General features: G+C 28.1%; 2 protein-coding genes across 4 annotated transcripts in view; both read left to right on the top strand.

The window, feature by feature from the left end:
- Positions 1-22,273, top strand: part of LOC111030579 (furin-like protease 2) — a 135,946-nt gene that overhangs the window by 95,279 nt on the left and 18,394 nt on the right. For all 3 annotated transcript variants that reach the window (XM_022310137.1, XM_022310135.1, XM_022310136.1), the window contains exons 9-11: positions 16,115-16,260; positions 17,201-17,365; positions 21,727-21,844. In XM_022310137.1, coding sequence (XP_022165829.1) covers positions 16,115-16,260; positions 17,201-17,365; positions 21,727-21,844 — 429 coding nt within the window. The remainder of the gene's footprint in view (positions 1-16,114; positions 16,261-17,200; positions 17,366-21,726; positions 21,845-22,273) is intronic.
- Positions 6,150-9,101, top strand: LOC111030580. The gene is made up of 2 exons (XM_022310138.1): positions 6,150-7,023; positions 7,109-9,101. Exons 1-2 carry the CDS (start codon positions 6,523-6,525, stop codon positions 7,400-7,402), a joined length of 795 nt encoding a protein of 264 aa, XP_022165830.1. The 5' UTR covers positions 6,150-6,522; the 3' UTR covers positions 7,403-9,101.

Consider the following 22,273-nt stretch of genomic DNA (forward strand, 5'->3'; position numbering starts at 1 on the left):
GTTTTTGAAGTAATTTTAAAACAAAGTTTATGAGTCCTCTAACTTGATTTAGTTAACTGATTCTTATAAAATGGAATAGCCCATCTAACATTTTAGTATAATGTACCCACTTGAAACAAATGTTTTAAAAAATGTCCTAATAAAAATATAAAATACACTTATTTTAAATTAAGATATGTATCAAATCTCGAGAAATATTTATATGGATACTACTTTTTTGCAGCATCTGAATTAAAATTAATTAGTATATGGTTATTGAGAACCATTCAGTCATTTTTATCTCTTTGAACATTGTATTTATATTTTATAAGAATCAAAGAAAATGTAATCTTATTCAAAGAAAAAAAATTTTAATAATACTCAAACAGGAGAAATGTAAAATATTTACCAACTTATCGTTATCGCGTTTCTTGTACAATACAAGGATAGTGTTTCACATTGTAATAATCGCTAACAATGTTGGTAAATTATAAAAACATTTTTTTTTTTCCAATGCTTGATTCTAAAATAACATAAATATATATATTTATTTAAACTAACATGTATATAAACAATTTAGTAAGTATTCTTTTCGTTATCCCAATGATAATATTCAACGTAAAGAGATTATTTCTGAGTGATTAAATAATTTTATATTTTATTTAATATTAAGCATTTTCTACTCCAAAATCATTTTCTAGATTTTCTAAAATAAATTTAGAATCACATAGGTAGTGTTACACATTATATTTGGTAAAATTCAAAGGAATTTAATCAACTTATTGACGAAGAATTTTACTGTTAATTTTGTAATAAAATTTAAATAATTTTTAATTTGTTATTAGTTATTTTATTATTTTACGTAATAGTAATGGTATTTTGAACTTTGGTAAGATTTTAAAACTTTAATCAAAATTAAGTTTGAGAAAAACTAGAATCACAAAACTTCAAAGGCATATTAAAGTTTCATTGTTGAAAATAATTTTGCATAATACAGTATTAACTTCATTATAGCTGTTTCGGTTTTTCGATCGCCTTATATTAGGTATTAGATATAAACAATTTGTCACTAATCTTTTAAAAGTGATAATTTGATTGATTTTGAAATCATATATTTACAAATTTACAAATTTTCACATACATATTACCTACCTTATATCACAATGAAATTATATACACAAGTAATAAATCAATTCATATAGTATTACGATATTTTAATTTTTACAATTCTTGATATTTTATGGTATTTTACAATTAATATTTTAACAATGTGTAATTTACTGGTAGCTCCATAGACCTTATACTACTAGACCAGCACTGTATATAACAACAGCATTACGAGTGACATATAAACGTCTCGCAGTGATGTAGCCTGTCTTGACAACAAAATACAAAAATCTATGTATATATATTTCTTACCCTGCTACCTCACAGTACCATACGTATGAGTAATCAAGTGATCAAAAATCACCTTCTATGTTGTTACGCTTTCCATTCAAGCATTGCTTGCCTGTTAGTATAAGGTATAAGTATACTATAGTCTCATTATGATAAAATCCAAAAATCGTTTGATATAAAATATATTCGTGTTATAATTGTTTAAAGTAAAATGTTATGTTTTTTTTTATCATGTAAAATTAATCAAGTTTCTACTGTTATCACTACTTTTTTATTGAACTATAATATTAAAAAACATTTACCCCTTTATCAAAAACGTTGTCAATTTTCAATCTGCATTATAAGGATCTAAATAAACCCATTAAGTAACGGTAATCATACCTTGAACAAATTATGGCTGTATTAATCTATGATTATTGTAAACCTTGTATAAGCTATATTTATGAATATGGTGTAGTTATTTAGCAAATATTTGTAGGATTAGTTAATTAATAATATTATTTCTAGATAATTGTAATACCTATACATTCTGTTTATAAACAAACGATTAGGTATGTGAAATATTTTATAATAACAAGACGATATTTTACTGATAATTGATAAACTATGCGTTATCATTATCATTTAATATTGTAAAGACTAAGTTAATGTTGTTGACTGTTGTCTGTTGAAATTTAATACGACACTATACATGGCACATGCTGTAACAAAATAGTATTTAAAATTTAACTATAATATTACATTTTTGTTCATTATTCTATCATTATACTCCATGTGTCGGGAAAACTTTATACAAGATGGTTCATAAAGCATGCTCACCTCCATTTTTTCTCAAATAATGATTTTGATCAAATTCTGATTTTTAGAATTTTTAAATCTACTCAGACTATTTTTTCAAATAATAATCGTTCCTTTTTTAAATTTTTTATTATTTATTATTTAGTGGATACTTTTTTTGAATATTTTAATGTCAATTTTTCAATGGAGGGTGAATTTTTTGTTGAGATGAGACAGTTGGATGTCAACTTTAGAACACTATTGTCAAAATGGAGTTGCTAGAAATAGTGATGATGTCTCGATTTTGAATTGGCAGTTTGTGTCTGTAATTGTTACTAGTTCTTTGAGTTTTAGTCGTTTTAGATTCTGAGTGTATCGAAAAATCTATTGTTTTTACAATGAATGTGTTTTTTCTGTCTATCATCAACATTTGGGGTACTTAAAATCCTCAATTGTCGACTTCATCATCTTTTCTAATAGAAAAATGAATCTAATTGATGCATTCAAGAAGTCAAAATAAAATAAAAAGGAAAACAAAAAAAAAATGAAAGAAAAACTGGCTTTTTATACAAACTCGATTTTATGTTTTTGGAGTAACTCAGAAACTAATAACCATATGGGCGCTTGACATTTTCAAATTATTTTGAATCTTTTGACATTTTATGTCTTTACTTTGGCACATTAAAATAAAAAACCGTCACGAAAAAGTGCCCACGAAAAGCGTTCCCTACTACATTCAAACAAAGTGGGTCGTGTAGGAAACTGGGATTCGTTATGTTTTTGCTTTGGCACATAGAATCGAAAAACGTTACGTTACATAAAGCGTTACGAAACTGCTACTAAAAAATTGCCATGGAAACAAAAAATAAAACGAATCGTAGACTGAAAATAAAAAATGTATACATATAATATAAAATAATAATAAAAAAATTGCCATGGAAACAAAAAAATAAAACGAATCGCGGATTGAAAATAAAAAATTTATAAATATAATATAAAATAATAATTAAAAAAAATTGCCATGGAAACAAAAAATAAAACGAATCGCGGACTAAAAATAAAAAAAATTGTATACCCACAGCAGTCATGTCTTTATTTTTTTATCAACTACGCTATAAATATTATCTAGTTATGTGCTACACATGATAGCAAGAGCAGCAAGGACATAAAATGTGATATTTCGTTGCAGACTCGTATGCAATATGTTTATCATTTTTTTGGTAGGAGGGTGAATGTGGTTAGTAGGTACTTTGAGGGATCAAATGTAAGAACTATCAATAGTTTTAAAAAAAGTGTTGAAGAACAACCAACAAATTAAGAAAAACTGAGTTTTTAAGCTATTTATAACCATGATAAATTTTCGAATTATGTATTTTTTTCAAATTAATTATGATAGAAAATGTTTCACTCAGTAAAAAACTTGAAAAAATTTTAATGCAAGAGTCTGGTTTTTTAATAGCATTTAAAGTTCGATTTCTCCAAAAATTTGCAAATAATTTTTCAGTTCGAAATTCATAAATATTGTTATTATATTTTTAAAAAATGCACAGCAAATTGTTGTTCTATCTCTTCAACACCAAAAAAAGTTCACCAGAAAATAACATTATTTTTTTATGAGAGTTTGATATTAAATTGTTTACGATAATTGATATTCAACGGTTTTATTAAATTTGATGATTTATTCAAATATGCTAGGATGACACAATGTCCCATGTTTTTCATATTTAATGATTTATCCTAAAAATCAAAACTAACACATTAATTACTATTACATACTCGACAACTATTGTATAGCAAAGCGAACCTACATGTCCATATTTCATGTCCAGGTACTTAAAATTTTTTTTTTTTTAACCTGTTTTAAACTGTTTAGTAGTTCAAGAAGTTACTTAAAATTGCTGAAAAATCAACATCATAACTTGAAGAACTTGACTTCAAGAAAAACCTTTTAAAATGCATGACAGCAAATTTTTAATCATAATTATTAATACTACACTGTCTAGTGAAGATAGGTGCCTTACTCCCAATGTCTGTAATCTGTATCCTTTCGTACTTTCTTAAATTCAATATTCATTTTATCAGTTTATTATTCGTTTTTTTTTTTTTATTGAAGATTGATTTTAGAGACTGAACCATTAAGTTTTATTACATAGTCATCACATTTTTTAGAACAAAAGGAGACTGCTTTTTCATTATCAGCTTTTATGTTACCAATATTAAGTCATTATTCTCATAATCTTCATCATCACTAATAATCGTTTATCTTATATTTCGTCTTGGTGACGTTTTTCTTAATAATCGTATACTCTTATTCACAAGAAGTACATACTCCATCCATTCTTGAGATCCAACTACACTTTTATTATTATTAACTGCACGATTTGTATAGGTGCATTCTGCACAGTGTACTGTTTAAAGATTTTTTTTTGATTTTTCAGTAAAAAACATTTGAAACGAAATACGGCAATATATATTATAGTTTATTAGCATTACCTAGATAATATTAATATTTTATACTTGTTTTATATTTTTACTTCCATATAATATTCGATGATTCAATCTCAGAAAATATGTTACATCAACATCGGTTTTGGAAGGCATTCAATTGTTGTTTTCATTATAACCAATAATTCATTTAAGACAATATAACAATAAGAAGATAATGCTTCTGTCAAAACTTAAAATTTCATTTGTTATAATCGATTTAAGATTTTCCTTGCGTTAATCTTGTGTACCACATTGTTATTGTATTCCATATGTATATTTATGAAAGCGACGATTATTGTACAATTAAATTATAAATTCTTTGTATGATTGAAGTATTATTAAATAACACAGGATAAAAATTAAGAGCTGAAAGACACAAAAAAATATTGCCTACTTATAAATATGTACGTGCAATATTTATTAAATATAATAATATATAGTATTTACACAATAATATAACTGTGTACATACAGCTTTGAGATGGTCCAACATTTCTCGTAAGCTAATATAAGCTGTTTATTATAATCTACAATTCACAGAACGTATCTCTCTAGTATACTGGGTAAATTAATTATAGACTTAATATAATGTTCGAATGGATAAATATAGGTATTTGATATTTACTGATTCAGTTAATCAGATTTAATTATAGATAAATCAATTTTAATGACATTTATATTCATTAACTTGTATATAGTGAGATATAACAAGAAAAATAATTATATTACATGAATTTAATAAATAATAGCTATCTCAAATGGTTTTCTGATTGAAATCAAATATATTATATTGTCAATATATAATTATAATATTTAATGAAAATTTCTAATTATATAATATTAAACGTCAAACATCTCGACTAAATTCTTTGTCTAAAATACATAACATTTTGAATCAGAGATACTACCTTTATGTGTTATTAAAATAATAAGTAAATAAATAAGTATACTTACTATCATAATAATAACTTTACTATAGACTATACGTTTATTAGATTAGAATATTAGATACCTACTTTGGTAAAATGTTAATATCGTAGATTTGAATATTCAACGCATTTTATAAAAAAAAAGATTCACGTTAGTGTAACATGTGGTCGATTATTAAATCATTTACTTATTAAATACAATGAAGTAATATGAATCATATTATTTTTCATTTATTAGCACGACTCCTATGATATAATTTTAACGTTTACCTCAGATGTATAAGTAATGCAATATGCCAATATAGGTACCTATAGTTAATTATTTCAAATATATATTACGAATTTCTTATGAGATAAAAATGTATGTGACATTATTATAATACACAACTATCAACCTAAATCAAAAATATATCACTATAAAAGATTTTATGACTATGTATTTTCGATATATTTTCAATTATATCATACTTTAATCGAAATAAACTAAAAATTTGAAATATGTATCTAAATAATACCACAAAGGGGCCAAAATATTTCTAAAATAATGTTATGTTTATCAATTGCTAGTATTAATATACAAATATACGTGATGACGATTTACTTTTGAATTAAAAAAAAAAATTCATTTAATATATAATTAATTATATATGTTATCGGCAAAGTGTTGAATCGGGTATTATATAGAAATCCTAGGTATTCTATAGAATGCCAAAAATGAGCAGTAAAAGTATAAAATACATACAATAACTAGGTATTCTATAGATTACCTAACCTCAAGCAGGAAAAGTATACAATCAATATAAAACTTCACCTAACCTTTGAAATCAATGATTAATGCTTATCTTGACGACTATCTTATCGCATATATAGGGATAGCACGACGTGTGCGATGCATTATCGTTATTATTAAGTAATACTATTATTATGTTGTTCGTGTATACGGGAAAACATGGATGCAAACAGAAAAAAATTCTCATTGGAGTCAAGGATTAAGATTCATTCAATTAATGAAAAATAGGACATTACATTCTGGGATTAAGATGTCACCATATGAGGCATTATTTGGTTGTAAAGTCAAGGTTGGGCTTAGTACATCAAATTTACCGAAAGAAGTAGTCGACAATTTAGAAAACGAAGAACAATTACTAGAAATATTTGAAAAAAATGAACTTAAATATGATGATCCAATACTTCCCGATAATAGCAATCATTATGAAAATATCCAAGAAAATTCAATTCAAGATACAATTCCTACAATTCAATCAAATAACGCAAATGCCATGGATAATCAAAGAAAGGCTAAAGAAAATCTTGAAAATCAGGCAGTTAAAATGAAAACATGGTCAGATAAAAAACTTAAACCGGCTGAAGTAGGTGCTACAGTTAGAGTTCCAGTTCCCGATGTGGACAAAGGTCGCGGAGATGTTCGAAATATTTTAGCTGTTGTTATAGAGGTAAACATAAAATAATACATATTATAATATAGTAATTCAACCGTTTATATTTTATTATTTTAAGATCATAAAAATATTTTTGCAGGTAACAGTTGATGGGTATTATAGATTAGGGACTAAGGAAGGGCTTTTAAAATCTTTATATTCAAGGTCTCAATTTTCAATATGCCAAAAAAATATAATAACAATTGACCAAGTTCCAAGAGAAAATACATTTGCTTTACGCACAATTGCAACTCAACAATCTACAGGAACTGGACAAGATTTTATAAAATGCACATGCAAGACAAAGTGTCAATCCAAAAAATGTTTATGCGTAAAGAATAATATTTTATGCAGTTCGAAATGCCATTCATCATCTGTATGCTGTAATAAATGAATAATAACCGCAATAAATAATAATAAACATATTTTGATTTAATACATTACCTAACATAGTATTGGCATTCTATAAAAATCCTGGTAAATCTATAGATTTCCTAGGCATAATATAAATTAACATTCAAATTTAATACATTGCCAAATAGTTCAAGGAATTATATAGAACGCCTAGGAAATTTATAGAATGCCTATATTCAACACTTTGCCGGTAACATATAAATAGCTTATGAACGATATCGTTAAAGTTACAGAATACAGTCCGTTCTTTTCAAAACTTTTGTTTTTTTATGTCTTCAAAAACATCAGCACTTCTTGATATTAATCATTTTTTATTTGATCTTAAATATTTTCATAATGGGTGTTAAGTGTTAAAATAATTACTCTGAGTAGTACCTATGTAGGATATCTCAACTTCATGTACACGAAAGTACTCGATGTAGAATGACAATGTTGTGTACGTTTCCTCACCACTTTCACTTGTTAAACAACATAATATTACATCGTCCATGTTGTTTAAAAGTATGAGGTAATACCCATGGGCCATAGTGGGTTTTTTTTTCATTGTCGTGTCTCTAGTAGGCTTAATCCACGCCGTAAACGAGAACTTTGTTCGACTACATTAATAATTTACATACCTATACAAGTACAGAATTTTCTCTCGTATAGTCTACGTCTTGATATAAAATGAAAACATAAATATCGAATCATACATTTAATACATCAATATATGTGCGTGCCCAACGTATAAGTTTTAATTTATAATTTTTCAAAAGTATCATGGCATTCGCCGATTTTTAACTTACCACTTTACCAGTGTTAAATTTAAGTTTATTTTATTCTCTGGAAAAGGCAAGTAAGGCTGCAGGCAGCGAGAGATTTGTATTTTTATCGTATAATTAAGTTCAGGGAGTCAAAACGGGTTAATTCAGTCAATCTCGGCCCTCGTGTATTGAGTCCTCAGCTCAAAACTGCCAAACATTTTTTTGTTGGTTATGTAAAAATTATTTTTTGAAAAATTTTAAGAATTAATAATTAGAAAAGAAATCGGAAAGACATAAATAACATTCATGAAGGTAAAAAAAAGTAATGTACCAATATTAATTTATTACTTTTCAAACAAAATTAAAACAATAAAAATCATAACTCAATAAGAAATAAACAATTTTAACTTATGGTTAGTTTCGTATTATAATATTGATTAAGAGAAAATTAACATCACACTATTTAGCCAACATTTTACTATATTTTATTATAATAAAAAATGCAAATAAATTGTTCATGTACGTTTTATATTATATTTGTATACTGATAAGCACGACCATTAGAATTAATACTAAGTAGGTAAAGCCTGCACCTATAGTCAGGGCAGTCCTTAGGACTGCAGATCCCAGGGCAAATACCATATTCAGGGCCTAAAGCTGTAAATTAATTTAGACAAAAAAGAAAACTAATTTTATGAAGTAAAGACGACTAAAAATAAAAATGACGGATGTACAAGCAAATAATTTGTAAATTAGTAAAAAATAAATATGATTTACCTAACTCTTTATACGGAATTTATCGACATGAAAAACAGTAAACTCAATTATATGGGTACTAATACTATACTACTAATATTGTATCATCATTGTATCATTCACTCAGATGGTTGCATTAACACATTATAAAATGTAAAGGAAAATGAAAATATATTATTTAGGCCCCCGTAAGCTTTTAAATGTTTTCATTTTGAAAATGGTTGTATATAATATTGCACAATTTAAGATGTATTATTTACTACTATTATATTAATTTGTTTTAATGTTGGTTGTAATACTGTAGATTGAATTAATTTTTGCCGAAAACGTTGCATTTATTATATTATTGAGAAATAATTTCATATGTGGATTATTCTGCTTATTTTTTAGAGTTATAGGTTTCAGTAAGAACTTTTTTAAGGAACCTTGAATTAAATTGTCAAGCCTTAGCTATAATAATGAAAATCGTATAGCACCTATATTTTTTAAATATCTGAATATTATTCTAAATATATTAAAATTGTGTTCTTTATAAAAAAATGTTAATTTAGATAACAGTGAAAGGTTTCAAGTTTCTGTGACGAATATTCTTAGAATAACATTACATAAACTAAAATAGTGTGATGAGAAATCATGATTTCACGCGTGAATATCCAATTTTGTCGAAATTTAAACTTCAGGCTATCGTAAAAAAATATTGTAGATTTATGCTCAGCTTTTTCGTTTAATTACAGTATAAACAGTTTACGGGGAACCTTGTGTTCCATTTTCAAGCTTTTTAACTGAATTTTTTATTAAACACTCATCATTGTAAAATCACTCGCTCCTCTCTGAATATAAAATTATTATTAAATCAATATAAAACTTTCTATTTTTGCGTTGTATTCTTGTATAATATAAATTAATAATTAAATTCAATCTTATAGATTTTCAATATCTAATAACTACCTATAGGTATATATTGTTATTATAGAGTTTAAATTATAAACTTTGCCGGTCATAGTTGGTAAGTAGTGCAAAACTTCTTATTTTAGTGTATAAACTATAATTAACTGTACAGAATTAATACGTTTTACTGCACCAATATCAAAATGTATAAAAAAGATAAGAATCAAAAAATCTCAAAGGTATATAATAATTAATATTATACTGGTTTAATTTAATAAAGTCAATAGTTATTAAAATAATTATCAGTAATAAATTTGTTATTATATTTACCTGCGTTTTTTATCAAAAAAAAATATTTTAATTAGGTCTTATATTATAAATTAATTATTATTATTATATTAACCTAAATGCTCTGAATGTATTGAGGATGTAATTTGACTATTTAATTACCTTGTAACTTCAAATAGATATTCTTTTACTATGATACGTGATTAAAAGTAGAAGACATTATCTTGTTTTTAATGGAACTGTCTGTTTGAAATGAAAAATTAATGTTTTTTTTATATATATAACTGCGCAGTGAACTGAAAAATCGGAAGAAAAGGGATAAAAATATTACATACGTGAAATTTTTACAAGTAGAAAAATAAACAATATGGGGAAACTGATGTATTAAATCATTCTGTCACTTTGTTATAGTTGTTCATTACACATTATTATAATAGTGCTGAGAAATATACAATCCTGTAAGGTTAAGGCAACTGTAAGTAACATTGAACAAACAAGCATAATTCTTAATAACTTTATTTTAACTTTATTTTAACTTATCATCTAATTGTTTAAAGTGCAAACGATTTCATCATCTGCTTAAATTATGAATAATGTGCTATTCTGTAGTATTACTTCTGTGTGAACCCTTATACTCGTGTAACGACTGCAATTAAAAAACGTTAAACCATCTAAGAAATTAAGTAATTCCATTACGTCTGATTGTTCAGAATACAACTGGGCTGATATCGCCGAGTAAATTAGGTGTATAAAACCCCAAAATATATTAAAATATTGTTATCGTCATTTTTGTAGAAAGATATCAAGACTGAAAACATTATACTTGGTAGGTACCCGTAGGATGTTTGGACCCAAATGTCTCGAATAATTTATTTTTTAAAGTGTCTCAGTAGCGCGACTAGTCTGTACTACAGTGCATCGATGTTAAATCTAAATTTATATACATTTTTTTATCATATTTTATCGTAGGGTTTAGGGATAACACAATTGAAAAATGATTTGAAGATTTCGTTTTCTAAAATAAAAATGAAAACCAATTCGTTTAGGCATATAATAATATATTGCAGAACACACAAAGCATATATGTACCTACAATGGCTACACTCTACTGTATAATATCAACAACTGCATTTCATTATTAACTTCAAGATCGGCATCGGCGTGTTTACCGTTCGACAACCAATAACCTCCTAAAGTCCTAGCCGATAGCGATTTCCGTGGCACGCGGAGGCGTGATGTCAGGCGGCGCTCTCGAAACGGCGACCAACAGTCGTGGCGTGGGGGGGGGGGTGAGTTTGGAGTTGGCAAGACGACGAGCAAGTGTGCAAATATACATATATATATATATATATCATATAATATGTGTATATATATATATATACATACAGCGAGTAGTGCGTGCGTACGACGCAGCGTGTCGTCGTCGGGAAAATCTTCTTTTATTGTCGGAAACCCGGCAGGGGGTCAGAAACCGTTGAGAAAAACGAAAACTTCGAGCCAGCTACATGTACACACGAATGTATACGTATATAGTATATACATTCGGAGTGTCACGTCCGGAGTTCCCTCGCGAAAGCCCGAGGCTTTTCAGCCCTTGAGCCACTGGAAAACTCGTCGTGAGGATATTATACTTGTGAAAGGTTTCGGACCATGATGCATATACTATTTCGCCGTGTACAATTTAGGTACACGTATATTATGCATATATATATATATATATATATATAGAAAATATAAGCTGCCACTATTTTGGCGCATCTCGATCGATTCATTTTAAGTTTGTCCGGGATATATTATTACTCGTTGACCACCGCCGTTACAGCCACCGCGCTTCAGAGATCTCGGGACAAATTTTAAGTCCGCGTATTACGCATTGCATATGAGTGGCTTATATGCGCGTATAAATTACGTACCTTCACGACCGTCTAAAAACGGTAAAAATCGTCTAGACGTCCTCGAGCATAAACTCGTTTTCGCCTCATTCGACCTCTCTCATACCATTCCCCGATTGATTGTGAAAAGTCAAACTTTAACAGTCTAATAGAAATAAATACGGCTTAATTATAATTATTATAAACAGAATGAAGTGCCTATGATGAGTCTTAAACTTAATACGAACATCCGATTAAAAATTAGGCAGGTTTATACTAATTAGGTACTTTGTATATTTACCAAGGCACACTATATTCACGTGTAAGCCTTTTTCTGCGTAAACTGTATACACAAATAACTATCTTCTTATATCAATTTTTTTTTTGTTTTTTCGTGGATCGTGTATAAAAAATAAAAAAATTAATATAATCATACTGTAAATTATAATATGTTTTTTTGACATTACCCACAAAAAATGCAACAAAAATTGTACGTGAGTAAATATAATACATTTTTTCAATCGGAGCATTTACCTAATTAGATACCTAATTAATTTCTTACAAATACTTCGTCACAAATCATAGAAGTTTTATCCTGTTATATCCTTCGCAAATCTTTGAACTAAATCTTTCTACTTTCTAGCCAATATACTAATTGCAACTTCAGACTCCGTACATATAAGAGGGATGATTATGGATTATTTTCAATTTCTAATAATGAGTTTAAGCCAGTATGTTATTTGTTATGTACGGTAATAACTTACTACCATATACGACTTATCAGCAATCGTACCAACCCTACCGTTACTCCTTACAATAGCTAATAGCACCCAATGGCCTATATGTTGCCACGGGATAATAATTAATAATAAAAAAAAACTTTATTACCTTTTTCTAAACATAAACGACCGTTCACGACTTGACCATTTGACAAAATACCCATATTCTTTATTTGTACGTTACTATTTTTAAGACAATTTCTATTGATGGACATTTATTACTTATTTGATATTATATCACGCTGTCGGTAAAGCGTAAAAAGAAGTTTTTGTTTTTCTGGCATATTGATTCGCCATCAATAAAATGTTGAAAATATATGGCCATGAGTTCTTTGACGGGGCGCACTCATATTTTTACAAATCTAATGCGGACCAGTGGCTCTTTTTGCACCAACCAATCACTGCACGAATATCTTACCACGACGAGCTTGTCCTCCGGATTCGTCGGTTCCGCGTTATAATATATTATGTTGCTGTAGAAAACGATTGGAGTGATTGGAGTGAGGTGCTTGTGTTTTTATGTGCATACGTCAACGGAATAGGTAGAATAAGAAACGAAATTGTTTTAAGCTAAAAGCGTCGGCGTTTTACGATCAAACATTTTTTTTTTTTTATTATTGGATTGATATATAAACTGTTTATAGGGACAAAAAACATGATATTCAGTACTCACCCATGGTGACGTCACTATAAAGAAGTACACTATTTAAATACAATAAACTTAATGTAATAAAAAAAATAAAACCTTACCGATGCAACAGTCTGCGGGAAAGCCCGGCGGATTGATGATTTTAAACAATTAATATGTTTAAAATAAAGTGTAGGTACAGTTTGTTTCTATTCGATGGCAAAACACTTAAAGTAATAATAATTCAAGTAAAACATTTATTGAGAATACCTTCTTATTGTGTAAACATCAGTTTAATAAGAAACGAGTGTTATAATTGAACTTCAAAACCTAAAGATCTGAGAAAAACACTCACTGTTGAGTGCTTAATGAGATCGTTTTGTGATAAGCACACTTGTGAAAATCTCAGCATAGAAATTAATAGAAAACGGACCTCGTCGAAGGCAACAGATGATGGAGACTCGTTGATTTTAATATGCCTTTGTTTTATTTAAGTAGGGTTATGTATAGAGTATATATACATTATACATTTAAACGTTATTGGTATTTTGCTGTAGCCTGTAATATTATCTTTTTGATGTTTTCGAGTCTGACTTGTAATTTAATACTTAACCATTTTTTAGCAAATGTCTCTTAAGCAAAATTGTTTTAATTAAAAAAACAGTAACATGTTATTTTAAGTTATGAACAAGAAATAAGTTGGTATTACAATGTGTTGTTTTTCTCAATGCTAAAGCAATGTTACCGTATATCCCTATAGTTGAAGTTTAAATATATGTACATATTTGACATTCTACGGAAAAAAATAATCCAACAATGTCAAGTATACTGTATATTAAATTAATTAGTATTTAATGAAAAAAGTAATATTTTATCTTATAAGAAAGAAGTGCAATTATGACACAGGCACCATGGAATTTGATAAATGTTACCAAAAACCAATAACGGTTGATAACATTCGGTTATTTTATTTTATTCTTTTTTAAATGCGTGCTATTGGTTATTTGTTGAATAACTCTTTGTTGTGAATCAAATAATGTAACTAAAATGTACTGTTTAGTTTGTTGGCTTATAATTTTCATAATTGTAATAGAATTTCTTTAACTGTTGTTCATGATCATTGAAAATTAAAACATTATCTAAGTATGAAAATCAGAATAACATTAATGGCATTATCCTATCATTGTTTCTCACTCAATCTTTGTAATGGAATGCAATTAATAAATAATCGTCTTTAGAGAATTTAGTGAAAGATTATCTCATCAGTTATACATTTATGTACAACACCCTCAACTTAGTCGAGTCTATTAATGGTGCATCTACATTTTGGTCTACCTGGGTCAGGAGATTACATCTTACAATTAATTTCAAAATAATACATTGTTAGAGACTTCAAACTCAAAATTATAAAGCTGTTTAAGCCTATAAAAAAATAAAGATTGTATGTAGTTTATTATCGTTGTCCATTCATAATTAATAATTATTAATGCAATGACAAATTTACTACGATTAGAAGAGTATAAAAAATGCGTTGAACATTTATTTTGAATTTTGTCCATAGACCATATCAACTATTATTATTATAGTAGTACATTACAAGTATCATTAGTAATAGCTTATAATTTTATATTGAAGTATATTGAATATTATCAATAATTTTTACTGCATAAAATATGTGTATGTTATTATTATTTAATTGATTCTTATCTCAGAATTTATTATTCTCTCTTAGTCTCTATGGTATTTTACTATCAACATTAATAACATTTGCAGTGTTTTAATAATTTTGTAATTTACTGCAATAACGTTAAATGTATCGTATTATCTAATTCCAGCGCTTTACGTCTTCCCAAAGTTTAATTTCTACACTGGGGATGATTTCGTATTGTGCTCGGATGCGATTAAGTATTAGTTATCTTTAGTCGTCCATTTTGAGACAGTAGTACATATATATATCATCAAGCGATTATATTTTTATAATCTATCTGAATGCGCATAGACAAGTAATTTCGAAATTAATCTGTCTGTGCCGATGTGCGGAGTAAAAATCTGGTTCTGCCTTCGACATTAAGAGTAATTTCTAGTAGTAAATTTAATCTAATTGAACACTGGTTTGCCACTGTTGGCATCAAAATTACGAAATTCTCTGTACTTTTCATAATAATTGGAAAAAACTTAACAAAAAAAAACCTGTAAAACTATAATATTTACGGAAAGGCAGTTTTCGACAAAATCAATTTTGTTTTGTACCTAATTCAAAAAGAATAACCGTAATTTAAAATGTTCACCAAATATTTATATGGGTACCAACATTTTCTAGACATGAAATAATGTAGTGTGTTATTTTTTATTTATAGACATTTGAAATTTCCTACTTTTTGAAGTTCTTTTTTTCGTTTAATATGTTAATAAAATGTTTGTTTCTTGGTCAAAAAGGTTGAATATATTATAAAATAAATAATCTTTAGAGGTAAATGCTACTCGTCTCCTTTTTGGGAATCGTGTTTTTGTATATAATTATTTATCCATTCCCTATACAGCTATACTTGTAATTGCGGCTATACAGCCGAGCGAATTCTTGGTTTTTTGGTAATTGTTTAATATAACCTGCAATTTTGAGGTGATTGGAAGCGTTAGGCAAATTTTAAACTAAAAAATCACTTCTTCTGCGTGTATAACCTGCGTACTATAGGACTAAGCTAACTGCATTTATATAACTGTATGTGTTATGTGTTTTAGATACAAACCGTGGTACCTTGAAGAATGTTCATCGACACTAGCGACCACTTATAGCTCTGGAACTCCAGGACACGATAAAAGTGTGGCTACTGTAGACATGGATGCAAAATTACGACCTGATCACATTTGCACCGTAGAACATACTGGTAATTTCGATTTTAAATAATGTAATGATGTTGGGGATTGCCACTAAATATTTTACAGTTTTTTTTATTTATATCAAATGCACATTGCATCCTATATATAGTATATACATACTATTGTTGATATTTTAAACTATTATTATTATAAATTTGTTCCGTGACATGGAAAAAATTGTTTCACGTAGTCGTAAGTCGTTTGCTCTTTGTATTTTCGTTTCACGACATTTAATTTCTTCTAATTAAATCGGAAAAAGGACTTTTGCTTTAATTTGTATTGTTACTATACGTACAAGTACACATGTACTCATATTTTTTTGTTTTTGTTTAGGTACTCAGTTTCCGTATATTCAACTCCTTATATAAAGTTTTATAACACATCTACAGGTTGTCGTCCCTGGAGCATTGACAAACTTTTGTACATCGTTTTAGATTAAACTTCTGTTTATATTCCAACACGGTTGTGTATTATTCAGAAAACCATATTTCAAGCATTCTTCTGTTCTGAGTTTTTATTGTCTCTATAAATTGTTCGCGAATCAATTAACGTTTGTACATAAAGTCTTATGTTATTTTGGGCGCCGCGCCTAGTGCACGGCTGTAACGATGTTCGAACGAATGACACATATTTTATTCTTATTGCATCCAAATACCTGAATAGTGCCACTTTAGTTGATTTTCTTTTAACAATTTAAACAGATTGTGCTAAATGTTCTAATTTTTTTTTACATAATTTTTCCACTACCCACATGTTACTTTCGTGTTTTTATAATTACCTTTTAGCAGGTTTGATACTATTTGGTTTATTAACAATACACAATAACAGTATAACACATTTATATGAATTAAATATCGTAATAATTTAATATACCTTTACAAATAAAATCTATCACATTTATCATGAATAAACATATCATTTTCACATTTGTCAATGGGCCATTTTCAGGAACATCGGCTTCGGCTCCGCTAGCTGCTGGGCTTTGCGCACTGACACTCGAAGCGAACCCTGCATTGACATGGCGTGATATGCAATACATTGTGGTGCTCACGTCCAAATCGGCACCCCTGGAACGAGAAGGAGGTTGGATATCCAACGGAGTAGGTCGTAAAGGTAAACTAAACTAAAGTATGGTATAGTAAATATTATAGTATACAATAGTATATATAATGATAATATATATACACAGCACACACACACACACACACACACACACACACACACACACACACACACACACACACACACACACACACACACACACTTATACAATAAATGTAACATATATTTTTATGTTGATGGTAGGAGGGCTAGATCGTGAAATATCCATGCGCCATTACCGACTCTAGTGGTCGATAGGAGGAATGGTAGAAAGTTATACTCTGTGCTTGACCACTGGTCGTTGGTGGCCTCCCGTGGTATGTGTACGTGACTGTCCGACAGTACACAATAAACTCATCGAAGAAAATTCTGTTTTCGAAATAATATTTCTTCGGTTTCGGCAATATAACCAACGCCCTTTTTGCTGATAAGCTAAAAAAAATATATATTCTCTGATTTTCAATATGTCTTCAAAAACCGATTTATTATTACTATTATTTTTTTTTTCATTAATTTTGCTTGAACAATTTAACGCTTTATATAATTAAGGCGTAAACAAACAATTACGGCAACCATCTCGTTTTCCAAAAAAAAAAAAACCATTCGAAACAATTACATTTTTCTATGACTTTTATACCATTAGTATACATTATTTAGTTAATCCAATGAACTAAAAGGATTTATATGTATTAATTTAAGCATGACGTCATGTATATAGTATAGTCGTATGCTCTACTAAAAGCATTTTCTTTTTTCGATAAAAATTTTATTGCAGCTTAAGTTTATTTTCAAAACAAAAATGTTTTAAAAACTGTGGTTATATTTTATTTTATTTATTTTCAAATCGTTAATTGTATTACATTTAATTTGGCATTAATCCAATTTCATTTAATATACTATACACATTCACATAATATTATATAATATAAATTATATATTTATTGTACTTTTTTACTTACACTGAATTTTTGTGTTTGATAGCTTTGGCAATGTAACTATAAATATAATTATAGGTTTTTTGGTAGCAGCTAAATGCTAACGCTTAAAATTATTATGTCGCTTTTGATGAATTGCTCGTGTAAAGCCACGAAGCTGCAATTTCAAAAACAAAATATTTAAACTTTTTATTCAATTATGAACATTTCAACACTCATATTATATTTAATCAATATTATTAGCTGAAAATTGAAATGTAGGTCAAAAATTTAAAAATTGAGTAGAAATGTTTCAAACATATTTGAAGTTGGTAATTATTAAAAGCTTAATCATTATTATAATTTCCACATTGTTATCAACAATCATAAACTCCCGTTTTAGTTATTATACATACCTGATTTATCTTGCCACTTTACTTTTTAGAATGTTGTGGAATATTTAGTTAATTGGGCGTATATAAATGAAATGTAATGTATTTATTTATAATATCGTCATTATTGGCAAATTATTTGATTTTTAGGAACTAATAAGAGTTAATAATATAAAAACATAAATCAATACTTTTTAATTTTTTTCAATTAGATATTTAAGTAATGTTTTGAAGGTTAAATCAGTTGGAAGCGTGTAACATATATTTTATAATCGCATAAACTTGTCTGAATATGTTTATAGATTAATTATTCAATTGAATTTGATGCTATATAAACTAGTTAAAAGTAAAAATAGCACAGCAATTTCATTACATAATTAATAATTTTAACCTTAACGTGTAATAACTTCTTACTAGTTACTCAAGAACTATTTTAACAATATTATTTATTAAAATAATTACAAAATTGTAATGTTTAACAATTACTAACCCACTGTAAATTATGGTTAACACTCATCAGTCATAATAATTGAATTGTTTTGATCATTTCGCCTAATTTTGTATAGGTACCAAATTCTTAAATACCTGTATTCATGATAAATATTATGCGACTACTATAAAATTGTATTAAATGTTAGTGCCGTAATAATTCGTGTATGTGCAATATGACATACCTATTTCATAACTGAAACCTCAAACCACTTTTTTTGAAATCCCTACAATATTCGAAAATTAAAGATTTTAAAAAGTAATATTCTATATCAAAATACATCTATTTTGCTGTGAAATATCCACATGAATAAACATTTCAAATTAATTAAAAACAAACAACTGTACATTGAAGTACAACTAAACTCGTATAGCTGTGTACCTAACCTAAATATATAGGTCAACCAATTACCTTTTATACTTTCATTTTATTAATTTAACCCTATCCTTCGCTATTGTAATGTTATTAACAGCGCACATAAAATGTATAATGCGTATTATGCGTGCATCAATATATCGCCAACAATTATTCTTTGACAAAAATAATTTCTAGATATTATACTGTATTTTTAAAATATTCAAAAGTCTACATCGATTTTCTGACATACTATAAATAAATAATATTAAGGATATAAATATGACGGGATTAAGGTATTCAATCAATCGTCACTAATCAATAACTATATTTTAACTGAATACTAAGTACAGTGGTTAGATTCCCCGTCCTTATTATAGTTACAATTTTGCATCCCCTTTGGTTTTAATTCTTGAGATCCGAAGAATGGTGAAAGTATGCATAAATACAAATAATACTAATTAATAACAATATTATCCCAAATTATATGAAATTATATTCTATAGACCTACTGATTACCTATATTCAGTTTCGTTCATGATGATATACTACCGGTTGGCGACCGCTGATGTATACCATAATGTTTAAACGAGACAGTAAAACCAATTATCAGTTTGAGATAAGACATCATACTACTGTACTAAAGATGAAGTACCTAAGTTGTTTACAAGTTGTAATATTTAAATTAATACATCTAATTGTAATTACATGAATATAAGTAGGCGAGTACCTATGTAAAATTCATGGAAATTTAAAATGTTCATATAGCAATACGATTAATAATATTTTATTTGGTTGATTATTGATTAAAATATACAATTATTATCTAGTTATAAATTTTGATTGAGATATTTTATGAAGAATTTTTTTGACAAAAAATTTTTAATTACATAGCTATATTTTGTGAAGAGCTAAGAGTTAGCGAAATAGGTTATTCCCTCTCCCTTGCTATCATGTCAGTTTAATATCTGTTATTAGTATAGGTATACCTTTTTAATTAGGTATTAACAATAAGTTATTGTACAAAGAACACAAACTGTGAATACTCTGTTATATATGTATTTTCTATCAGTGCATATTCTAATGAATTATCTTAATGTCGGGAAAATTAATTGTTGTGGTATGGGTAATTTACTGGTTAAAGTTTTTATATGCTAATCGATTAATTTCTCAGAAAAACTAAAACACGATCAATAATGTGGTCTTTTTTCGAGAGTGTATAAATAAAACCTTATGACCCGGTTTTCTCCATCGAAAGTCTATATAGTCACTGGAGAATAATATCTATGGATGGATGAATCTCTATTTTTTTTTTTTAATCGTCTCTCTGGTAGGGGTAGTAGGTAAATGCTTCGTTTACTCTATTTTAAAGTAACATATATGTATATAAGTTTGTGTATCACTATTCGTCAGAAACATTTAATTTTTGTATGTGGGTTACAGTTTCTGAGTCAATATAATTTACAGTTTTATGAACAAATACGTATTTATTTAAGACAGCACGTCTACTTTTCCAGTTCCCTATTTATTTCAACCACATAATTGATTTTGAGATGGATCATTAATTTTCTTGTTTCCACGCAGTGTTCGCAAGAATTGCTCGAACTCGAATCGATGTCGTTCATACGTAGTATAACTACAACGGTATACCAATCGATATAATAGGTATTAGACGCATTACATTCCGACAGATATAACAATAATAATAATATTACTATAAATCTTTTTTTTTTGCCCTGTAGAAAACAATATGAAAATATTAAAATCGATTGCTACTCGTATACGTTTCAATTATTCGTTAAAACAAAATTATTAAAACCCGTATGATACATTCAAACGTTTCGTGTCCATCACCATGATTTTACGGACGTTCGAAAACCCACAAACGTAAAATAAAAAATAAATTCTATTTAGCTGCTGTGACGTTTCACGGGATCCGCAAACCGCGAACCGAATCGAATGCAATTAACCCTAAGCCTGTTCGTAACATGTTGGACGTGTGCTTCGCATACATTATATATTAATGAGATATATATATATATATGTGTATGTGTATATATGTGTATAGTATATACTTAGGTATATATAGGTACCTGCACACTGAAAATAACCGTATGACGTAAATACTCGTGTATATTATTATGTATATTGCGCGACATACCCGTAATAGTAGATATACATTATTATGTATTATATTGTTTTTGTTTTTGCGTATTTTTACAGTGAGTCACAAATTTGGGTACGGTCTGATGGACGCGGGTGGAATGGTGTCATTGGCCGAACAGTGGACAACTGTGCCACCGCAACACATATGCAAGTCCCAAGAGATCGCTGAAGAAAGGTGGGTACCTACCCGAAATTGTTTTCGGTTTTTATTTTTTTCTCATGCCGCTTTGTTGTTATTTTTGATTCTACGCAATATAATAACTACCAATATAATATTATGTATTATTGTACAACTACACATAATTATATGTCTATATAGGTACTAAGGCGATAAGAAATACAAACGGTAGCGACATGCGTGTGTATATAATAATATATATAAATTATACATGTATAATATATAAGGTGTATATTTACATGACTGGGTGTGTGGGTGGATAGGTGGTGTGTGCGTAAACGTGCACTCGGAGTCACAAAAAGAAAATATTAATAAAACCGGAGAGACCAACTTGTTCTTGGGGAGTGCGATAAAAGAAAAAATGTTCATTTCCCCGAGGAAACTCGATGTATAATTTAAAGTCGGTACTTTGTCCGTGACCGAACG

The sequence above is a fragment of the Myzus persicae genome, unplaced genomic scaffold (assembly GCF_001856785.1).
Source record: "Myzus persicae strain clone G006 unplaced genomic scaffold, MPER_G0061.0, whole genome shotgun sequence".
NCBI lineage: Eukaryota > Metazoa > Arthropoda > Insecta > Hemiptera > Aphididae > Myzus > Myzus persicae.